Consider the following 18,905-nt stretch of genomic DNA (forward strand, 5'->3'; position numbering starts at 1 on the left):
TTCACCGTCTGGATATCTGAGAGAGAACGGTATAAATCATAGTGTGATGGAACACAGATGGAGTCCATTTGGCCCATCATAACTTTGTTGGCTCTTTGGAGGCGCTTTCCAGTTAGTCATGTTCCCCCCACCCCTCACAAACCACAATCCCAAAAATGTTTTCCCTGCAAATATTTATTCAGCTTTGCTCTGAGTATTATTATTGAATATTACTATCGAAGATTGCTATTGAGTTTTGATACTGAACTTGCATCCACAACCCTTCCTGAATAACTACAAAAAATGGTCTAAAACTATTCGACAAATGATGGGGAAAGTGCAGTTTTTCCTCAATGGGGCACTTTTGAAGGGAGATAAGGACATTAGGCTTGTATTGAGGGACACATTACATGAGGGGAGCCTGTGGCACAGTGACATTGTTACTACATTAGTAATCCTGAGCAAGATCTGGGGACTTGGGTTCAAATCCCAGGGTAGATGGTGAAATTTGAATTCAATAAAGATCTGGATTTAAAAGTCTTATGATGACCATGAAATCATAGCGGATTGTCATTTAAAGCCCATCTGGTTCACTGATGTTCCTTCAGAGAAGAAAATCTGCCATCCTTACCTGCTCTGGCCTACATGTGACTACAGGGCCACAGCAATATGGTTGACTCTTAACTGCTCTTGGGCAACAAGGGATGGGTAATAAATGCTGACCAGCCAGTGACACCCATGTCCTATGAATGAATGAAAAAAACCATCTAGTTTGCTAATATCGTTTAGGGAAGGAAATCTGCCTTCTTTACCTGGTCTGGCCTACATGTGACTCCAGACCCACAGCAATGTGCCCTTCTGAAATTGTGATGGAATTTTATCCTATAGGTAAGTGCTATGGAACCAAGGTAGGTGGAGTTAAGCTACAGAGTAGCCGTGAGCTAATTGAAAGGTGGAACAGGCTTAATGGCCTCCTCTTCTTCCTATGTTCTGAACAGCAATACAATTATGGAGCAGGGCATGGATCAAAGGATAGGGCTGGATCCCGCCTCACGTTTTAACACCAACTTACCGGCACGAGGTCGCTTCTGGTCGCAATTTCTAACAGAATGATGCCATAGCTGTAAGAACCACAAAATCTTTCTTTAGTCGTCATTTCCAGAAACGATAGGTGCCAACACAACACTTCAGTCTTGGCCATGAAGATACAACGATCCCCATTTTATTCTGGCATCAGACATTCTGTACTTCAATACATTTATTTTACATCCTATTCCTTTTTGTACAATTTCTGTGTCCAATTCATCTTTCCCAGCTAAAATGGAGGCGTCATTTCCTTTCCTCCAATGGTGCTCCACTGACGCAGGTTGTGTACAAGAGACCGAGCGAGGTAAAGATTTCTAGAATCGTAGTCATGAAGCGCAGAAGAGACCCATTGAATTTGTACTGACAACAGCTACCACTTAAGGCACTCTAATTCCATTTCTCTGCACTTGTCCATATCAGACATTTCAAGTGCTCATCCAAATATATTTTAAACATTGTAAGGTTTCCCACCTCCAATACATTCCTGGTCAGTGCAGATTCCCATCACCCTCCGAATGAAGAAGTTCTTTCTCAAATCCCCTTTGAATCTCCTGGCCCTTACCCTAAAACTCTGCCCCCTTGTGATTGACCCCTCAAACCCTCAAACGCCCTTATCCTTCTCTGCTCTAAAGAGAATGATCCAAGCCTATCCAATCTCTCCTTACATCTCCAATGCTCCATCCCAGTGAACCTCCTTTGTACCCCTCTCTAGTGGGACCTTGGGCTAGATTTTCATGTTGGGCCCAGGAAATGTAAATTGGGCCACTTCCTGACTTCAGAAACTGAAGCCCGGCATCTCTGCCGTACTTAGGTCTCCTGGAGACGTGGGCAGGCAGAGTAAGGATCTCCCGAGTTTCACGACAGTGTCAGAGGAATGCGGATGCCAAGAGGGGCCTGGTTAGAAGGCCTGCCTCAATTCACTGGGACATCAGCCCAGCTCTGCTTTTATTCCCCCCCAACCATCACCCCATCCCTCACACATCCCCATGCCTCCTCAACCCATGCCCACCCTAAACACATCTCAAATCCCTCATGTCCCTTCTATGCCACCCATGAATCAACTGTACCAGATGTGTCCCAAATCTCTGGAGTGGGATTTGAACCCACTGCTCCCTTATTCAGAGACAAGCACATTAACCTTCTGAGCCACAGTTTAAATTACATCCGTTGGATTCATTCTCCAAGTTACCTGTACACGTCGGTGGTAAGGGTGGGGTCAAAATTTGGTGTCATCTGGGCCTCAGGAGGTAAGTATACCTGGAGTAACCTCTGGTGGTAAATTGTAGGGGGCTCTGCAAAGTCCTCCTTTCTGTAAGTTGGCAAGCAGAAATCTGGTGGAAGAGACAGGAGGCATTGTGAATGCAGGACACAGACTTAGGGCAATTGAAAGAAGAAGCAGAGAGGGAGACGAGGAGAATTTGTTTCAAGCTGCATGCTGTTGTGAGAGGGCAGATTCAATGGCAACTTTCAAAAGGGAATGGCATAAATATCGAGAAGGAAACATGTTACAGGTTAATGTGGAAAGAGCAGTGGGGGAGTAGGACTAACAGGAGAGTCCTTTTAAAGAGCCACGGTGGTTAGCATTGCTGTCTCACAGCGCCAGGGACCAGGGTTCAATTCCGACTTTGGATCACTGTCCATGTGGAGTTTTCACATTCCCCCCGTGTCTGCGTGGGTTTCCTCCGGGTGCCCCGGTTCCTTCCCACACGCCAAAGATGTGTAGTTGGGTGGATTGGCCATGCTAAATTTCCCCTTAGTCTCCAAAGATGTGTTGGTTACTGGGATTAGTGGGTTAAATGCATGGTGTTATAGGGTTAGGGCCTGGGTAAGATGCTCTCCATTCACCTGACAAAGGGGTAAACCCTGAAAACTTGCGAGTTTACTATCAAATAAATCGGTTGGACTTAAACCTGGTGTTGTCAGACTTCTTATGATGCTCTGTCAGAGAGTTGGTGCAGGCACAATGGGCCGAGTGGTGTCCGATTCTACAATGAGAGTCTTTGAATAGTGCGTGGATCTGGCAGCTGACTGTGTGCTAACTTTAGACACTGCCATTCCTCACCTGTAAGTTTGCAAACCCAGCGGTCATCAATCACTGCGTTGCTGGATTTTAACTTGCCGTGGTAAATTTTGTGCTGGTGTAGATAAGCCATCCCTCTGGCGATGTCAGTTGCAAAGGAAAATCTGGGGTGAAACCACAAAGGGTTAACCGGCATTTGTCAAATAAATCGCACAACACTGAAAACACAGTTGTATCATTTAGAATCATGCCAAATCATCACTGTTATTTCAATTCTCAGGGTTATTGTCTTCATGACAGATTATCTTTGGCAAACTAATTTTTGATTCTTGACAAAGTACACAATTTGGACTTAGATTTTATTGTCAAAGTAAAGGTGAGGCTAACGGTGCTATCTATCACTCATATGAAATGGTGTAGCAACATCAGGCAAGGGACAGTTCAATATGATTTGGGGGCAGCACGGTGGCACAGTGGTTAGCACTGCTGCCTCACAGCGCCAGGGACCCGGGTTCGATTCCTGACTTGGATCACTGTCTGTGTGGAGTCTGCACATTCTCCCCGAGTCCGCATGGGTTTCCTTCGGGTGCTCCGGTTTCCTCCCACAGTCTGAAAGATTGTGCTGGTTAGGTGCATTGGCCATGCTAAATTCTCCCTCAGTGTACCCGAACGGGCCCTGGAGTGTTTTGCAGTGGAATTTTCCACTCTAAACCCTTACCTGAAACCCCAGTTTAAGGGGATGTCTTCATTGAGGAGGACATCGTTCAGGCTGCCTTTTGGGCAATACTCTGTTATTATTGCCACATTTGGAACTTCAATACAACCCCCAATAAACTTGCAGAGGTTTGGATGGTCAAGTTCACTGTCAAATCCAAACAGGTACAAATGATAAAGTTAACGGTTTGCTTAAAGTCTTGGTTAACAGTACAGGGAAAGAAAATCTTTCATTTCTATAGTCCTTTGCATAAGCTCAGAATGTCCCAAAGCGGATTACAGCCAATGAAATACTGTTGAATTCACTGTTGCACAGCAAGATCCCACAAGCAGCATCAATCAGATAATCTGTTTTTTTTTGGTGAAGTGGCCTGGGGGGATATTTTTTGGGCTGGGCCCTGGGGAGAACCAAGCTCTTCTTTGAAATATTGGCCGTGGAATCTTCTGTGGTCACCCAAAAGGGCAGACAGGTCCTCAGTGTAACATCTCATCTGAAAGTCAGCACCACTGACAGTGCAGCACTCCCCTCAGTATTACACCGAGAGCGTCCACCTTCATTATGTGTTCAGGTGTCACTACAGAGACCTAACCCAAGCACAACCTTTTCGTCCAAAGATTGAAGTGGCTTAATCAATAAGCACACGTTGACTCTGACCTTCTTAGAAACATTGAGATTAGAAGCAGGAGGAGGCCATTCGGCCCTTCGAGCCTACTCCGCTATTCATTTTCATCTTGACCTCCTCCTTTCCCACACTCACCCCTCCCATATCCCTAGATCCCTTTAGCCCCAAGCACTAATTTCTTCTTAAAATCAGACAATGTTTTGGCCTCAACTACTTTCTGTGGCAGTGAATTCCACACATTCATCACTCTCTGGGTGAAGACATTTCTCTTCACCTCAGTCCTAATAGGTTTACCCCTTATCCACAAATCATGACCTCTAGTTCTGGACTCCCCCGCCATTGGGAACACTCTTTCTGAATCTACTCTGTCTAATCTTGTTAGAATTTTATAAGTTTCTATGAGATCCCCTCTCGCTCTTCTAAACTCCAGTGAATATAATTCTAACTGATTGAGTCTCTCCTCATATGACAGACCTGCCATCCCAGGAATCAGCCTGGTAAACCTTCACTGCACTCCCTCTATAGTAAGGACATCTTTCCTCAGATAAGGACACCAAAACTACACACAATACTCCAAGTGTGGCCTCACCAATGCCAATGATTTCTGACTAACTCCATTTTCAGATAATATATTCTCTCACATATATGTGGTTCTGTCGAGATATTAATTGGAGGATTCCCTATTGAGAATGACAGGAACTATCAAACCATGTTACGCACAAAACATTATTGTGCAAGATAATCATGTGAAACTTTCCATGCTCTCTCCCTGCGTTTTCTGGCTAGCCTCAATAATGTATCATTGTGTGTGGTGTAGAGTGTGCTCAGGGTCACAAAGAGGTGGAAGGGAAGCTCCAAACCACTTTCCTCATTTTGCAAACATTTGGCAAAGATCCTCCAAATCTCACTGCAGTAACTATCTTCCACTGCAACATCCTGGGGTTTACCATTGGCCAGGACCTGAACTGGACCAGCCACATAAATGCTGTGGCTACAGGAGCAGGTCAGGGGCTGGGAATTCTGTCATGAATAACTCACCCTCTGACTCCCCAAAGCCTGTTCACCATTTATGAGGCACAAGAGTGTGATGGATTACTGCCTATTTGCCTGGATGAGTGCAGTTCCAACAACACTCGCAAAGCTCCTTCCTAGCACACTTGCCTGACACCTATCCACCAACTCAAATATTCATTCCCTCCACCACTAATGCACAGTGGCAGCAATGTGTACCATCCCACAGTGTGTATCATCTGACTGTGTGTACCATCCGACAGTGTGTACCATCCGACAGTGTGTACCATCCAGGAACTCAACAAGGTGCTAATCTGACAGCATCTTCCAAGCCTGTGACTGTTACCTTCTAGAAGGACAAGGGCAGCAGACACATGGGAACACCACCACCCGCAAGTTGTCCTCCAAACCACATACCATCCTGACTTCGAAATATATCAGCCGTCCCATCGCTGTTGCAGGATCAAAATCCTGGAACTCCCTTCCAAACAGCACTGCAGGTGTAGCAACCCCACTATAGACCACAGCTACACTACTATAGACCACACTACACCACTATAGACCACAGCTACACTACTATAGGCCACAGCCACACCACTATAGGCCACAGCTACACCACTACAGACCACAGCTACACTACTATAGGCCACAGCTACACCACTATAGACCACAGCTACACCACTATGGACCACAGCTACACCACTATGGACCACAGCTACACCACTATGGACCGCAGCTACACCACTATAGACCACAGCTACACCACTATAGACCGCAGCTACACCACTATGGACTGCAGCTACACCACTATAGACCACAGCTACACCGCTATGGACCGCAGCTACATCACTATGGACCGCAGCTACACCACTATGGACCGCAGCTACACCACTATAGACCACAGCTACACCACTATAGACCACAGCTACACCGCTATGGACCGCAGCTACACCACTATGGACCGCAGCTACACCACTATGGACCACAGCTACACCACTATAGACCACAGCCACACCACTATAGACTGCAGCTACACCACTATGGACCGCAACTACACCACTATGGACCGCAGCTACACCACTATGGACTTTCAAAAAGATGGCTCTCCACTACCTTCTCAAGGGCAGTTAGGGATGGGTGACAAATGTTGACCTTGTCAGTGATGCCCACATCCTGTGAAAGAACCATAAAAACAGAGAAAAGGTCGGGAATCAATTTATTTTTAAGCTCTTCTCCAGAATGCCTCTAGTGCTTTCCTGCTTCCATCTGCAGGACCTGGATGTCCCATTGGCCGATGTGGATGTTCGAGGCCTAGGACTACCAATAAACACGGGCTTTACAACAGAGCATTGGACGGGAAGCCACACGGTTCACCGTGCAGCACAGCTGAATGGTGTCAGTTTCTGTGAATCAGGATGTAGCAGATGGTGCGAATGGCCTCTTTTCCTACTCACTTACCAAGGTGACTGGAACTCAACCAATCAGAACACCGTACCAGTTAAACAAAGATGGCATTTGCGACTCACCGGACAAGTTTGACCTCTTTGCGAATGGCTTTCGAAAGGGTAAACGCTCTTTTCTTCATTTTCTTAATGGCAACAGTCCGGCCATCACTGCAATGGTAAAAAGAGTTCAGAGTGGTGAGTTTACACATTTTATCATTAAAGATTACCGCTAATAATGATTTCAGATCATCAGTTCAACCAACTGGGTTCAGAGTGAAGCATCTATTTATTGCAATGTTGACAAATTATACGAAGGACAGAGGAGAAGGAATGGGGTTTATTATTTATCATTATAATTATTATTTATTTATTAGTCACAAATAGGGCTTACATTGACAGTGCAATGAAGTTACTGTGAAATCCCCCTAGTCGCCACACTCCAGCGCCTGTTCGGGTCAATGCACCTAACCATTGGAGTGGGAGTGAGGGGGGTGGTGGTGCATGGTGGATAAAGAAGCAAATTCCTAGATATGTACTGTGACGTGGGCACATGATTTCAGACATGGAGCTGTAAACAGGCGCTATATCGATGCCTGTAATTGTATCTAATCTTTGTTGCATTACAACAGCAACTGACATTAATATAGTGCCCGTGAGAAGAGAAACAGAGAGAGAGGCTGAAGAAGTTTCATCAAAAGTAGAAAAAGTGAAAGAAGTAACAGGTGTTAACAGAGAGAGAGAGAGAGACGGAGAACAGGGTGGAGGGAGACAAAAGGGGAGGTCTGTGATTGTTTAGGAGGCAGGTGAGATTGAATGACAAAAGGGTTGATGGTACAAGACAAAAAGGGGATAACATTGGGACAAGCAAATAAACAAAACGTGGGATTAGAGGAGGTGTGAATGGCAGCAGTGGAATCATCCTGACAACATCCTAGTAAATCTTTTCTGTACCCTCTCCAAAGCCTCCTCATGCACCGAGGGCACACTCCCTTCCATCTTCTTCCATCGGGAAAAAGATACAAAAGTCTGAGGTCACGTACCAACTGACTCAAGAACAGCTTCTTCCCTGCTACCATCAGATTTTTGAATGGACTTACCTTGCATTAAGTTGATCTTTCTCTACACCCTAGCTATGACGATAACACTACATTCTGCCCTCTCTCCATTCCTTCTCTATGTATGGTATGCTTTGTATGTATAGCATGCAAGAAATAATACTTTTCACAATACATGTGACAATAATAGATCAAATCAAAAGTATGTTCTTCCTTGTGTAAGTTGACTGTACACAGCACTCTGTGTCGAGTAATGGATATATTCGCTTTACTTACAATATGCCCGTCTGAGTAAAGTGCTGTTTTCTGGATGTGTTGAGTGCTCCTGTGCAAGAGCTCACTGTGGTGATACAGCTGGCATTGGAATCACTGTTTCCATTTTGAACACTGACCACACTGCCCATCAGGGTGTGATCTGCAAGAGAAACATCACATCAGGTCGAGTGGCTTGGACTGGACACAAAGCCGTGAGAAAAGTTCCACTGAGCAGTGCATGGTTTTACATAAGAGCATAAGAAATAGGAGCAGGAGTAGGCCATCCAGCCCTTCGAGCCTGCCCCGCCATTCAATAAGATCATGGCTGATCTGAAGTGGATCAGTTCCACTTTCCCGCTTTCTCCCCATAACCCTTAATTCCATTGTCTATCAGGAATCTATCTACCCGTGACTTAAATATATTCAGCAAGGTAGCCTCCACCACTTCAACAGGCAGAGAATTCCAGAGATTTACCACCCTTTGTGTGAAGAAGTTCCTCCTCAACTCTGTTTCTAAACTGCTCCCCCCCCCAACTTATTTTGAGGCTGTGCCCTCTAGTTCTGGTTTCCTTTCTAAGTGGAAAGAATCTCTCTATCTCTATCCTATCTAGCCCCTTCATTATCTTGTAAGTCTCTATCAGATCCCCCCTCAGCCTTCTAAACTCCAACGAGTACAGGCCCAATCTACTCAATCTCTCTTTTGTCAGTTAGCTACATATAAATAGACGATGGCTGTAAACTTCCCATCCTGCCCGCTGCTGGAATTGCAGCAGATGGGACAGAAAGTTCGCTGGACCGTTCGAAGGTCCGTTGAGCTTGAGTGAGAATTTCCGGTCTTGAGGCACGTGTGGCATGAAAATCTTGCCCAGTGTTTGTTGAAAAGTAAGGAAGTAAAGAAATAAAATTTCACTCGCTCTTTTCATAGTCTCAGGAGGCTCTAAAGTGCTTTACAGTCAATGAAAGACTTCTTGACGTCTAGTCACTGTTATAATGTAGGAACCAGGGCAGCACAGAAAGCTCCCACAAACAGTATTATCACCTGTTTGGTAATGGAATGGCTATTGGCCAAGGTATTGGGGACACTCAATTCAAAGTTGTGCCGTGCTGTCTTTTACATCTGCCTGAGAGGATAGCAGGGTCTTTCCTTGAACATCCCATCCAAAAGAATCGTCACCTCTAACAGGAAGGGGATGTCAACTTAGATCATGTGGACAGGTCTTTGGAGTGGAACGTGACCCCCACAACCTTCGAGTTCAGAGTGCCACCCAATGAACCAAAGCTAACACTAGCACGTGGCTTGACATTGGTCACACACGTGAAGCCTGCTCTAGCCTTGTTAAAGTTTACAACAACAACCACTCGCATTTATATAGCATCTTTAACATGGAAATAAAAACCTCCCAAGACTCTTCATAAGAGCCTTATCAGACAAAATCTGACATCAAGCCACGTAAGGATATATTCAGACAGATGAACAAAAGTTTAATCGAAGTGTTGGATTTTAAGGAGCAATTTTAAGGAGGAGAGAAAGAGATCACAAGGTGGAGAGGTTTAGGAGGGAACTGCAGAGCATTGGTCCCAAGTAGCTGAAGGTACAGCCACCAGTGATGGAGCCATGGAAATTAGGGATGTGGAAGAGGAGGATTTGGAAGAGGTCAGAATCAGAGGAGCATGGATATTTCAGACAGTTGTGAAGCTGGAAGACATTGCAGATATTTGTAGGGGAAAGGCCATGGAGGGATGTGAAGACAGGGATGAGAACTTTAACATTGAAGTATTGCTAGACTGGAAACCAACGTAGATTAACTCATGGGTGAAAAGGAACTGTTTGAGTTGGGACATGGGCAGCAGAGTTTGAGTGAAATCAATCTGATACTTTTAATACCCCAGGAGCTGAATAATCCAGGAAGGTACTGAGTAGGGTGGGTTACAATGTTCTTTGAAAATTTGCTCATTATTTTCCCTGTTGCTAAATCTTCCAATCATGAAAATAATGTTTAAATGTTGTGCAAATAGAACACACAACATACATAGAAAATAGAAGCAGGAGGAGGCCATTCAGCACTTCAAGCATACTCTGCTATTCATTTTCGTAGAATCATAAAATCCCTGCAGTGCAGAAGGAGGCCATTCAGCCCGTCAAGTCTGCACCAAACACAATCCCACCCAGACCCTATTCCTGTAACCCCTCATCTTTATCCTGCTATTCCCTCTGACACTAGGGTTAATTTAGCATGGCCAATCAACCTAACCTGCACATCTTTGGATTTTGATCATGACTGATCATCAAATTCAGTATCCTGATTCCATCTTCCCTCATATCCCTTGATCCCTTTAGCCCCAAGGTCTATATCTAATTCCATCTTGAAATCGCACAATATTTTGGACTCAACTACATTCTGAGGTGGTGAATTCCACACATTTACTATTTTCTGGGTGAAGAAACTTCTCACCTCAGTCCTAAAAGGTTTACCTCTTATCCTCAAACTATGAACCCCCCCATCCCCCTTAGTTCTGGACTTCTCCACCATTGGGAACATTCTTTCTGAATCCACCTTGTTAGAATTTTATAAGTTTCCATGCAATCCCCTCTCACTCTTGTAAACTCCAATGAATATAATCCTGCCTAACCGACTCAGTCTCTCCTCATATGGCAGCCCTGCCATTCCAGGAATCAGCCTGGTAAACCTTCGCCCTTTAGAACAAGAACATCCTTTGTCACAGAAGGACAGCAAAACGCACACAATACTCCAGGTGTGGCTTCACCAACACACTATACAATCTCAGTGAAACATCTCTATCCCGATACTCAAACTGGACTGGGAGAATGGGGGTTTAGAACATGGGAGCTTTCCTCAAACTCATGGAAAGTATCATCCTTTGTTTTTAACTCCTGACCCATTCATTCACACTATTATGGATATATAGATCTACAGCAGGACACGGCAGAGTTTTATACCATCTCAGCTGTATTACAAGGCTCGAAACAACTTTCACCTTTGGAATTTTCTTTGAGTTAATTTACTATGATAGCTGAAACTACTGTTTTGCAGGGCTTTCATGGTATGGGAGATCCTGAGAACTGTAAGTATCGTGCCACAATATTGCCACACAAACTCACTCCAGGATACTGAGTTTGAGAAAGTTACCAAGTTGGAGATTTGGTTGATCTCACTCTGAGAACACGAGTTGCAGGGGTAACCGGAATGATACAAATTAACAATACCACGGTAAATAGAACATTTGGACTAGGTGAATGTGTCAAGGAAGTCAATTCAAATACAAACATCCTGTGGGATTGTTACAGTGTGTGTACAGGCAGCATGATGGCACCAGGGACCTGGGTTTGATTCCCAGCTTGAGTCACTGTCTGTGTGGAGTTTGCACATTCTCCCCGTATCTGTGTGGGTTTCCTCCAGGGGATCCAGTTTCCTCCCACAGTCTGAAAGATGTGCTGGTTAGGTGCATTGGCCATGCTAAATTCTCCCTCCAGAACAAGCGCTGGAGTTTGGCGACTAAGGGATTTTCACAGTAACTTAATTGCAGTGTTAACGTAAGCCTACTTGTGACACTGATAAATAAAACTTAACACAGCTTTATTTGTGTGGATCAAATGCTGTTCTCTTGAATTTTGTGGCTGGCTGATCTTTTGACAAAATTAAGAGAAAGAGAGTCTGCGTTCTGGAATACCATCATGGATTGGTTACAGTCAGAGACTGCAGACAAAAATCTATGTGTCCGTGCCTCCACATATTCTGTGTAACTGACAGAGCCAATTTAAGCACATGTGTAAGTGGCATGGATGAGACTAATGAATGATCCATCAAACTCACGTCTACAGCCATCAACTTTATAGGAACATACAAACCTTGCTTAATTTGATTGAAGTCAATTATCCAGCTCTCGTCCCACAACATCTTTTGCTTCTGATACTGAAACCACTGAGGGAAAAAAAGAGAAAGGAAATGATGCTGCACATCGAGGTCTATTCTGTTTATGAAAAGGGGTAGGAGATTGCAGAGAATGTAGAAGAAGGCCTACCACCACCGTAATGACGAAGCCAGCACACGCCAGTGAGATGGGGAAACTGATGGCCATCTTGACGGTGGAAGTGCAGTCACCACAATCTGCTGGACAAGTGGAGCACGTTTCATCCTCGTCACAGTTATCATCTCCACACACTCAGCACAGGGACAGAAAGATGCTGTTAGTACATTGTTACAGTGCTTGGTAATCAATCACATCTTGTAGATCATTGAAAAACAGGGAAACAGACCATGCGGCCCAACTGGTCCATGCTAGCACTTATGATCCTCATGAGCCTCCTCCCATCCCCTCTTCATCTCAACATCTGTTTCTATCTCCCAAACATGCCTCTCATGTTTCTCTTTAAACACATCGTGCAATTGTCCTTGATATTTTCACCACACTCTCAGCACAGAGAAGTTTCTCTTGTATCCCCAATTGAATCTACTTGTAGTGATCTTTCATGTTGTACCTTGTGTTGTCTTAGATTGCCTATCCAAAATGGCCACCGTTCTTCAGATGTCCACAAAGGTCACTGGCGCTGAAAGCTGCCCACAATTCCGTTAGGATCTGTTCGGTTTAATTTGTGAACTCAGGGAGTCACAGAGGCCCATCGGAGAACAAAGACTGTGGAGGCCTGAGCGATATAGCAAGTTTCACAACTTCACAATCTCCCAAAGAAGCACTTTCAGGAGTGCAATTACACTTATAATGTAGGGAAAGGCTGCAGCTAACTCTGCACAGCAGGATCCCACAGAGAACAATGGTGAGGGCGATCAAAACATTTGTTTCTTTTGTGATGACAGCCAAAGGACATTGACCAGATGTCTTTTTTCCGAACTGCGACTATGGGATCTTTATGTCTCCTTGAGACATCAGGTGCAACCTCGCTTTAATGTTTCCCCCAACTGGTGGCACCTCCGACAGTGCAGCACTCCCTCAATACTTTACAGCAGTGCCAAATACATCAGACCTACAGATGAAACCCAGCCTCTGGAGTTTACGAGTGAGAGGGGTTAACTTATTGAGATGGCATGGTCCCAGAAAATCTATCTGAATTTCGCAACACTTTTCAATGGAATCAACTCTTCTATTGATACATAGCCTGAATTACCTCTCGCCGGTAACACCATGGTTTTAGCTTCCAGGGCAGCTTGCATCCGGCCCACCTTTATGTGAGCTATTAAGGAAGTTACACCAAGATGGACAAGGACCACCTACATTCAGAAAACACCATAAAATAAGTTCAGTATAGTCTTAAACCTGTGCACGGTGTCACACATCGACAATCGCATTCCTGTTCTAAAATAGCTTGGCTCTCATGAGGAGGATTGGCTGGGCTAAATTGCCCCTCAGTGTCCCAAGATGTGTAGGTTAGAGTGATTAGCGGAGTAAATGCGTAGGGTTATGGGGATAGGGTGAGGGCTGGGCTTGGGTAAGGTCCTCTGTTGGAGACTCAGTGCAGACTCGATGGGCTGAATAGCCTCCTTTTGCTCTGTATGAATGCTGTGAGTCCAGAAAAGGGGCACAGCTAATAAGGATCATAACCAGAAATATACTAAAGGATCTGTGTAATACATCCTCGGAGGCAAAAGTCCCTTCACCAAAAACCCTTTATTTACAAGTCTGACGGCAGCACACAGAGAGCTTTCCATTAGCAGTCTACACTCGGAGTCCCAAAGGAACTGACACGCCTGGTTAAATACAAAGCAACAGGCTCCCTGATTGGCCCACCAATTTAGCCCTTAATCAGTAAGTTCATATTCTAACAGACCCGCCTCCATTGCCAGATTAAAATCATTACAGTCTGATAAATTTAATTAATAATATTATTGCTGATGTCCAGTACGCACTCGAATCCTCAGTTCTAGGACTCAAAAGCTAGCTGTGGCTAATATTTGTGCTTTCGCTGTCTTCCATCCTCAGGTTGTGTTAAGGACCAACCCCGATCTGTGCAATCATTACACCACGGAAGTCACAACCGTATGAAATTTAAAAGGAAACAGGACATTGACTGGTTAGTTCAGATGTCTCAGTCTGCCGGGGAATTCATTTGGAAGAATAGTTCAATGATACAGTGATCACATGAAGCTAAGGAACATCTCATTATATATCCATATGTCCATATGTATATCCATCGGCCGAAAAAGACAAATTATAAAACTGATTCTAAGAAATAGAAGCTGTAGTAGACCCCTCGAAATCCTTCCCCTCAAACACCATCATATGCTGCTATGTTACCTTGGCTGTCCAATTTATTTGACTGATTTTCCCTGCTGTAGATATTGTGTGGGTTACTATCTGTCCATCGTCAGGAATCCACGGTCCACAGATCCCCCCTTTGACCTTCATTGGAGAAAAAAATCACATTACACATTAGCACTATGCAATGACTGATTTAACCAACTCAAAAATAGCAAACAGTTCACTGCTCCACCCGCTATACTGTGCATTGGTCACGCTAAATTCTCCCACAGTGTACCCGAACAAGCACCAGAGTGTGGCGACTAGGGGATTTTCACAGTAACTTCATTGCACTGTTAATGTAAACCTACTTGTGACACTAATAAATAATCAGATAAATAAAATGATACTACAAGAGAAAAGACTGCTGCTTGATTGACAAGTTGACTCTGACTGGTTAAGGCATTGACATGGAGACCAATCAGAGTTGACTCGCCAACCAGTCAGCGCCCTTTCTGCCTGCTCCCTTTGAAATTTTGTATTCTTGCATTTGTCCTGACGTGTGCAAGACCAAAAGCTTTGAAAGTACGTCCCTTTCTTCAATTGCTCAAGTTCTGTGCCATCAAATGATGATTTGTACACAGTGCATTCCTACCCACAAGAGTTTCATAAAGGGCACAGATCTGGTCACTAACCATAAAAGCGAGCGGGCAGGAGTGGATGTTGGCATGATGCACACAGCAGTTATCTTCATTTGCATTCTTCCAATCTGAGGGACACTCCTTTGTTTCACAGAAAGCTTTGGCTTCGGTTGGATTGCTAGATTTTAACAAAACGGATAAGAGTTAATGGCTGAGATGGCGATGGTGACGCACCTTCTTGACTCACTGCAGTCCATGTGGTATAGAACACCGATGTGGGTATGCCGGCGTTGGACTGGCGTAAACACAGTAAAAAGTCTGACAACACCAGGTTTTAGTCCAACCTATTTATTAGATAATATTCTCACAAGCTTTCGAGGGGTTACCCTCTTCGTCAGGTGAATGGAGAGTTCTGGCCTCAGACAGAGCATATAAAGCACAGACAGTTTAGAGATTACTGATTAAAATGCGAATCCTTACACCTAACCTGCTGTTCAAGACCTGAAGTGGCTGACAATGTGAGTGGTAGGAGCACTGATCACAGTTTAAAGAGACAGTCACCAGGCAAGACTGTTCCCTTCCTGTTGGCGAACACTTCAGTGGTCACGGGCATTCAGCCTCTGACCTTCGGGTAAGCATTCTCCAAGGCGGCCTTCACAACACACGACAGCGCAGAGTCGCTGAGCAGAGACTGATAGCCAAGTTCCGCACACATGAGGACGGTCTCAACAGGGATCTTGGGTTCATGTCGCACTATCTGTAACCCCCGTGACTTGCCTGGGTTTGCAAAACCTCACTTACTGTACTGTCTGGAGACAATACACATCTCTTTAAACTGTGATCAGTGCTCCTACCACTCACATTGTCAGCCACTTCAGGTCTTGAACAGCAGGTTAGGTGTAAGGATTCGCATTTTAATCAGTAATCTCTAAACTGTCTGTGCTTTATATGCTCTGTCTGAGGCCAGAACTCTCCATTCACCTGACGAAGAGGGTAACCCCTCGAAAGCTTGTGAGAATATTATCTAATAAATAGGTTGGACTAAAACCTGGTGTTGTCAGACTTTTTACTGTATAGAACACCCACAGTGCCGTTAGAATTTGGACCCAGCGACAGTGAAAGAGCGGTGATATAGTTCCACGTCTGATTGGTGTGTGGTTTGAAGGGGAACTTGCAGGCGATGATCTTCCCATGTGTGACCACCCCAACTGATGTGTAACTACTGAACAAATCAGATCCCAGGATAAAACCTGGTTTGATAGATCCTAACTTTTATTTTTTGTTTAGAAATAAGGATGGACAGAATCACAAGACTGCTGGTGATGTTTTCATAAAAGAATAAAGCACTTACTAAACAAATATTAAATGACTAATTATAATACACTATGCCTTCTCCCTAATATACCTTTACAGGCAAATACAGATTTGTAAGGATTACAGAATGTATTTTGTACTCCCTTGCTCTCAGTAAGTAACTGTAAGCTAACAGTCAAGATGTGGTCAGACACACCACACTTCCATGTGACAAATGCCACTCAACACAATCTGTGAATTTCTCATCAAATACCCCCAGACAGCACAGGGCAGCACGGTGACAGAGTGGTTAGCACTTTTGCCTCACAGCGCCAGGGACCCGGGTTCGATTCACAGCTTGGGTCACATGTTACATGTCATCCCTGTGTCTGTGTGGGTTTCCCCCAGGTGCTCTGGTTTCCTCCCACAGTCAGAAAGACGTGCTGATTAGGTGCATTGGCCATGCTAAATTCTCCCTTGGTGTACCTGAACAAATGCCAGAGTATGGCAATTAGGGAATTTTCACAGTAACTTCATTGCACTGTTAATGCAAGCATACTTGTGGCACTAACAAGTACATTTTAAAAAGACGCTTGTCACTCTGTAAACCAACTGGTCTCACTGGAACTCTCACTTTCACATGAGGGTTTCTAATCTCTCAAACAACACATCTTGGATTCTTCTCCTAAACAACACTTTCTCTCAGTTGCATTCACCAAGAATTCATCTCCACTGTTTTAATCTCTCCTTCTAGTAATCTGCTGCCCTTGATCACCATGTGCATTCAAGATTCCACACAACCTCTCAGATACCCAGCCAAGCCAACAGAATACCCCCTGCTTCGCAGGCTGCATTAAGGTGTCACCAACCTTTTGACCACCTCAAATATCTAGCTTCTTGCGAACCAATGTCCACAGGTCTGTACCTTACAGCACCGTCTTTAACTCAGAGCGTCTCTCTCTGCTCTTGACTTCACTGAACAGAAACTTTTAAACTGTGGTGACAGAGGTGAAGGGAGAATGACTACCTCTTAGTGGAGATTTTAATTCCTCGGGAAGTCACTTTTTTAAACCAGTGGCAGTACAGAATAGGCACTTTGCTGAATGAACTTGTTGAAACACTGGAAGAGCTTCACCCATTGCTCATCTCCTGTCCCTCCATCCCCCCACTACTCTTGAGCACTTCATTAGGACGTCAGGCTGTTAACATGAAAGAGGCAAGTTCACCCATCATGCAGTGGGAAACCATCAGCCGGAAGGGTAGAAGGTGACAGAGAGCTGGCGTGACTATTTCTGTAGTTTGGTTTCTCTTTCACATGTGGCTCCCAGCTGGGACAGTGTATCAATGAAGGTGCGGGTTCAAACATCAGCACAAGTAACTGCAGCAGGAAAGCAGTACCCACGTGTGCGAGAGGATGCTGTTCTCTACTGCCCAGTGATAAAAATGATCTGTCACCGTTACTGCATAGGTGACGTTGAATTCTTCACCACTGAGCACCTTCTCCGAAGGTCTATGTACCCAAGCCATCTCTAGACCTGTGGAAGAAAGAAACATGTTTTTCAGACAAGCAATACTAAGGAATTGGAAAAGGTGAGTCAAATCCACTAAAGATAGAAAGACATACAATTCTGCTCTGTCATTTGGGTCTTACACTGCAAAGACTAACACAAAATATTTGTTCAACATCCCCCCATTTCCTCATTCCTCATGATAAATTCTCCTGTGTCTGACTCTCCTTCAGTTAGGGGTGAGCGGAGTGGTAATGTCACTGGGCTAGTAGAGGCTCAAGCTAATGGGGACACTGGGTGGCATGTGGCACACTGATGTCTCACAGTGTCAAGAGCTCGGGTTCAATTCCGCCACTTTGGAATGGTGTGAAGTTTGCACATTCTTCCTGTGTCTGCATGGGTTTCCTCCGGGTGCTCTGGTTTCCTCCCACAGTTCAAAGATGTGCAGGTTAGGTGGATTGGCCATGCTAAATTGCCCCTTAGTGTCCCAAGATGCGTAGATTAGGTGATTAGTGGGGTAAATGCATTGGGGTTATGGGGATAGGGCGCGTAAGATATTCTGTCAAAGAGTTGGTACAGGCTTGATGGGCCGAATGACCTCATTCTGCACTGTGGGGATTCAATGACTGGTTCAAATCCCACACGGTTGGAATGTAAAGATATGTTGGCCATGTTATAAAAAATCCACCTAATTCATACTAGACAGGAAGATCCAGTCTCCGTCTGACTTTGGACACCCAGAAATGTGATTGACTCTTGACTGCCCCTGGGTTTGGCTAAGCAAGCTATTCATTTCCAGGGCAATTACGGATGGACAGCAAATGTTGGTCTTGCCAGTGACACTCACATCCCGTGAAAGCGAAAAAACAATGATTTATTAAGGATATGGTTGGCGCCCTATCTGCAAACATCTCAATGTATCATGTGGATTTTACCATGTGGATTATAATTTATGGAGTGTAGCTTGTTACAACAAAAGGTCATTAACTGGACTGTGTATTAGCCTAAAAACTGCTACCTCTGAAACAAACGTGAGGAGCGGTAGGGGGAGCAGAATCACTAGAA

The 18,905-nt window shown here is 44.6% G+C and overlaps 1 protein-coding gene across 1 annotated transcript in view; it reads right to left on the reverse strand.

Annotated features, from left to right (window-relative positions):
- LOC145343361 (atrial natriuretic peptide receptor 1) overlaps window positions 1-18,905 on the reverse strand; it is a 40,102-nt gene that overhangs the window by 18,635 nt on the left and 2,562 nt on the right. The window contains exons 2-13 of the mRNA XM_080189577.1: window positions 17,726-17,867; window positions 15,094-15,217; window positions 14,456-14,560; window positions 13,329-13,431; window positions 12,230-12,369; window positions 12,057-12,129; window positions 8,210-8,348; window positions 6,960-7,046; window positions 3,804-3,947; window positions 3,128-3,249; window positions 2,255-2,396; window positions 1,052-1,100 (exon numbers count right to left, since the gene is read on the reverse strand). Of these exons, the coding sequence (XP_080045703.1) occupies window positions 1,052-1,100; window positions 2,255-2,396; window positions 3,128-3,249; window positions 3,804-3,947; window positions 6,960-7,046; window positions 8,210-8,348; window positions 12,057-12,129; window positions 12,230-12,369; window positions 13,329-13,431; window positions 14,456-14,560; window positions 15,094-15,217; window positions 17,726-17,867 (1,370 nt within the window). The remainder of the gene's footprint in view (window positions 1-1,051; window positions 1,101-2,254; window positions 2,397-3,127; window positions 3,250-3,803; window positions 3,948-6,959; window positions 7,047-8,209; window positions 8,349-12,056; window positions 12,130-12,229; window positions 12,370-13,328; window positions 13,432-14,455; window positions 14,561-15,093; window positions 15,218-17,725; window positions 17,868-18,905) is intronic.

Source organism: Carcharhinus amblyrhynchos, chromosome 5 (genome assembly GCF_965287045.1).
Source record: "Carcharhinus amblyrhynchos chromosome 5, sCarAmb.v2.hapA, whole genome shotgun sequence".
Lineage (NCBI taxonomy): Eukaryota > Metazoa > Chordata > Chondrichthyes > Carcharhiniformes > Carcharhinidae > Carcharhinus > Carcharhinus amblyrhynchos.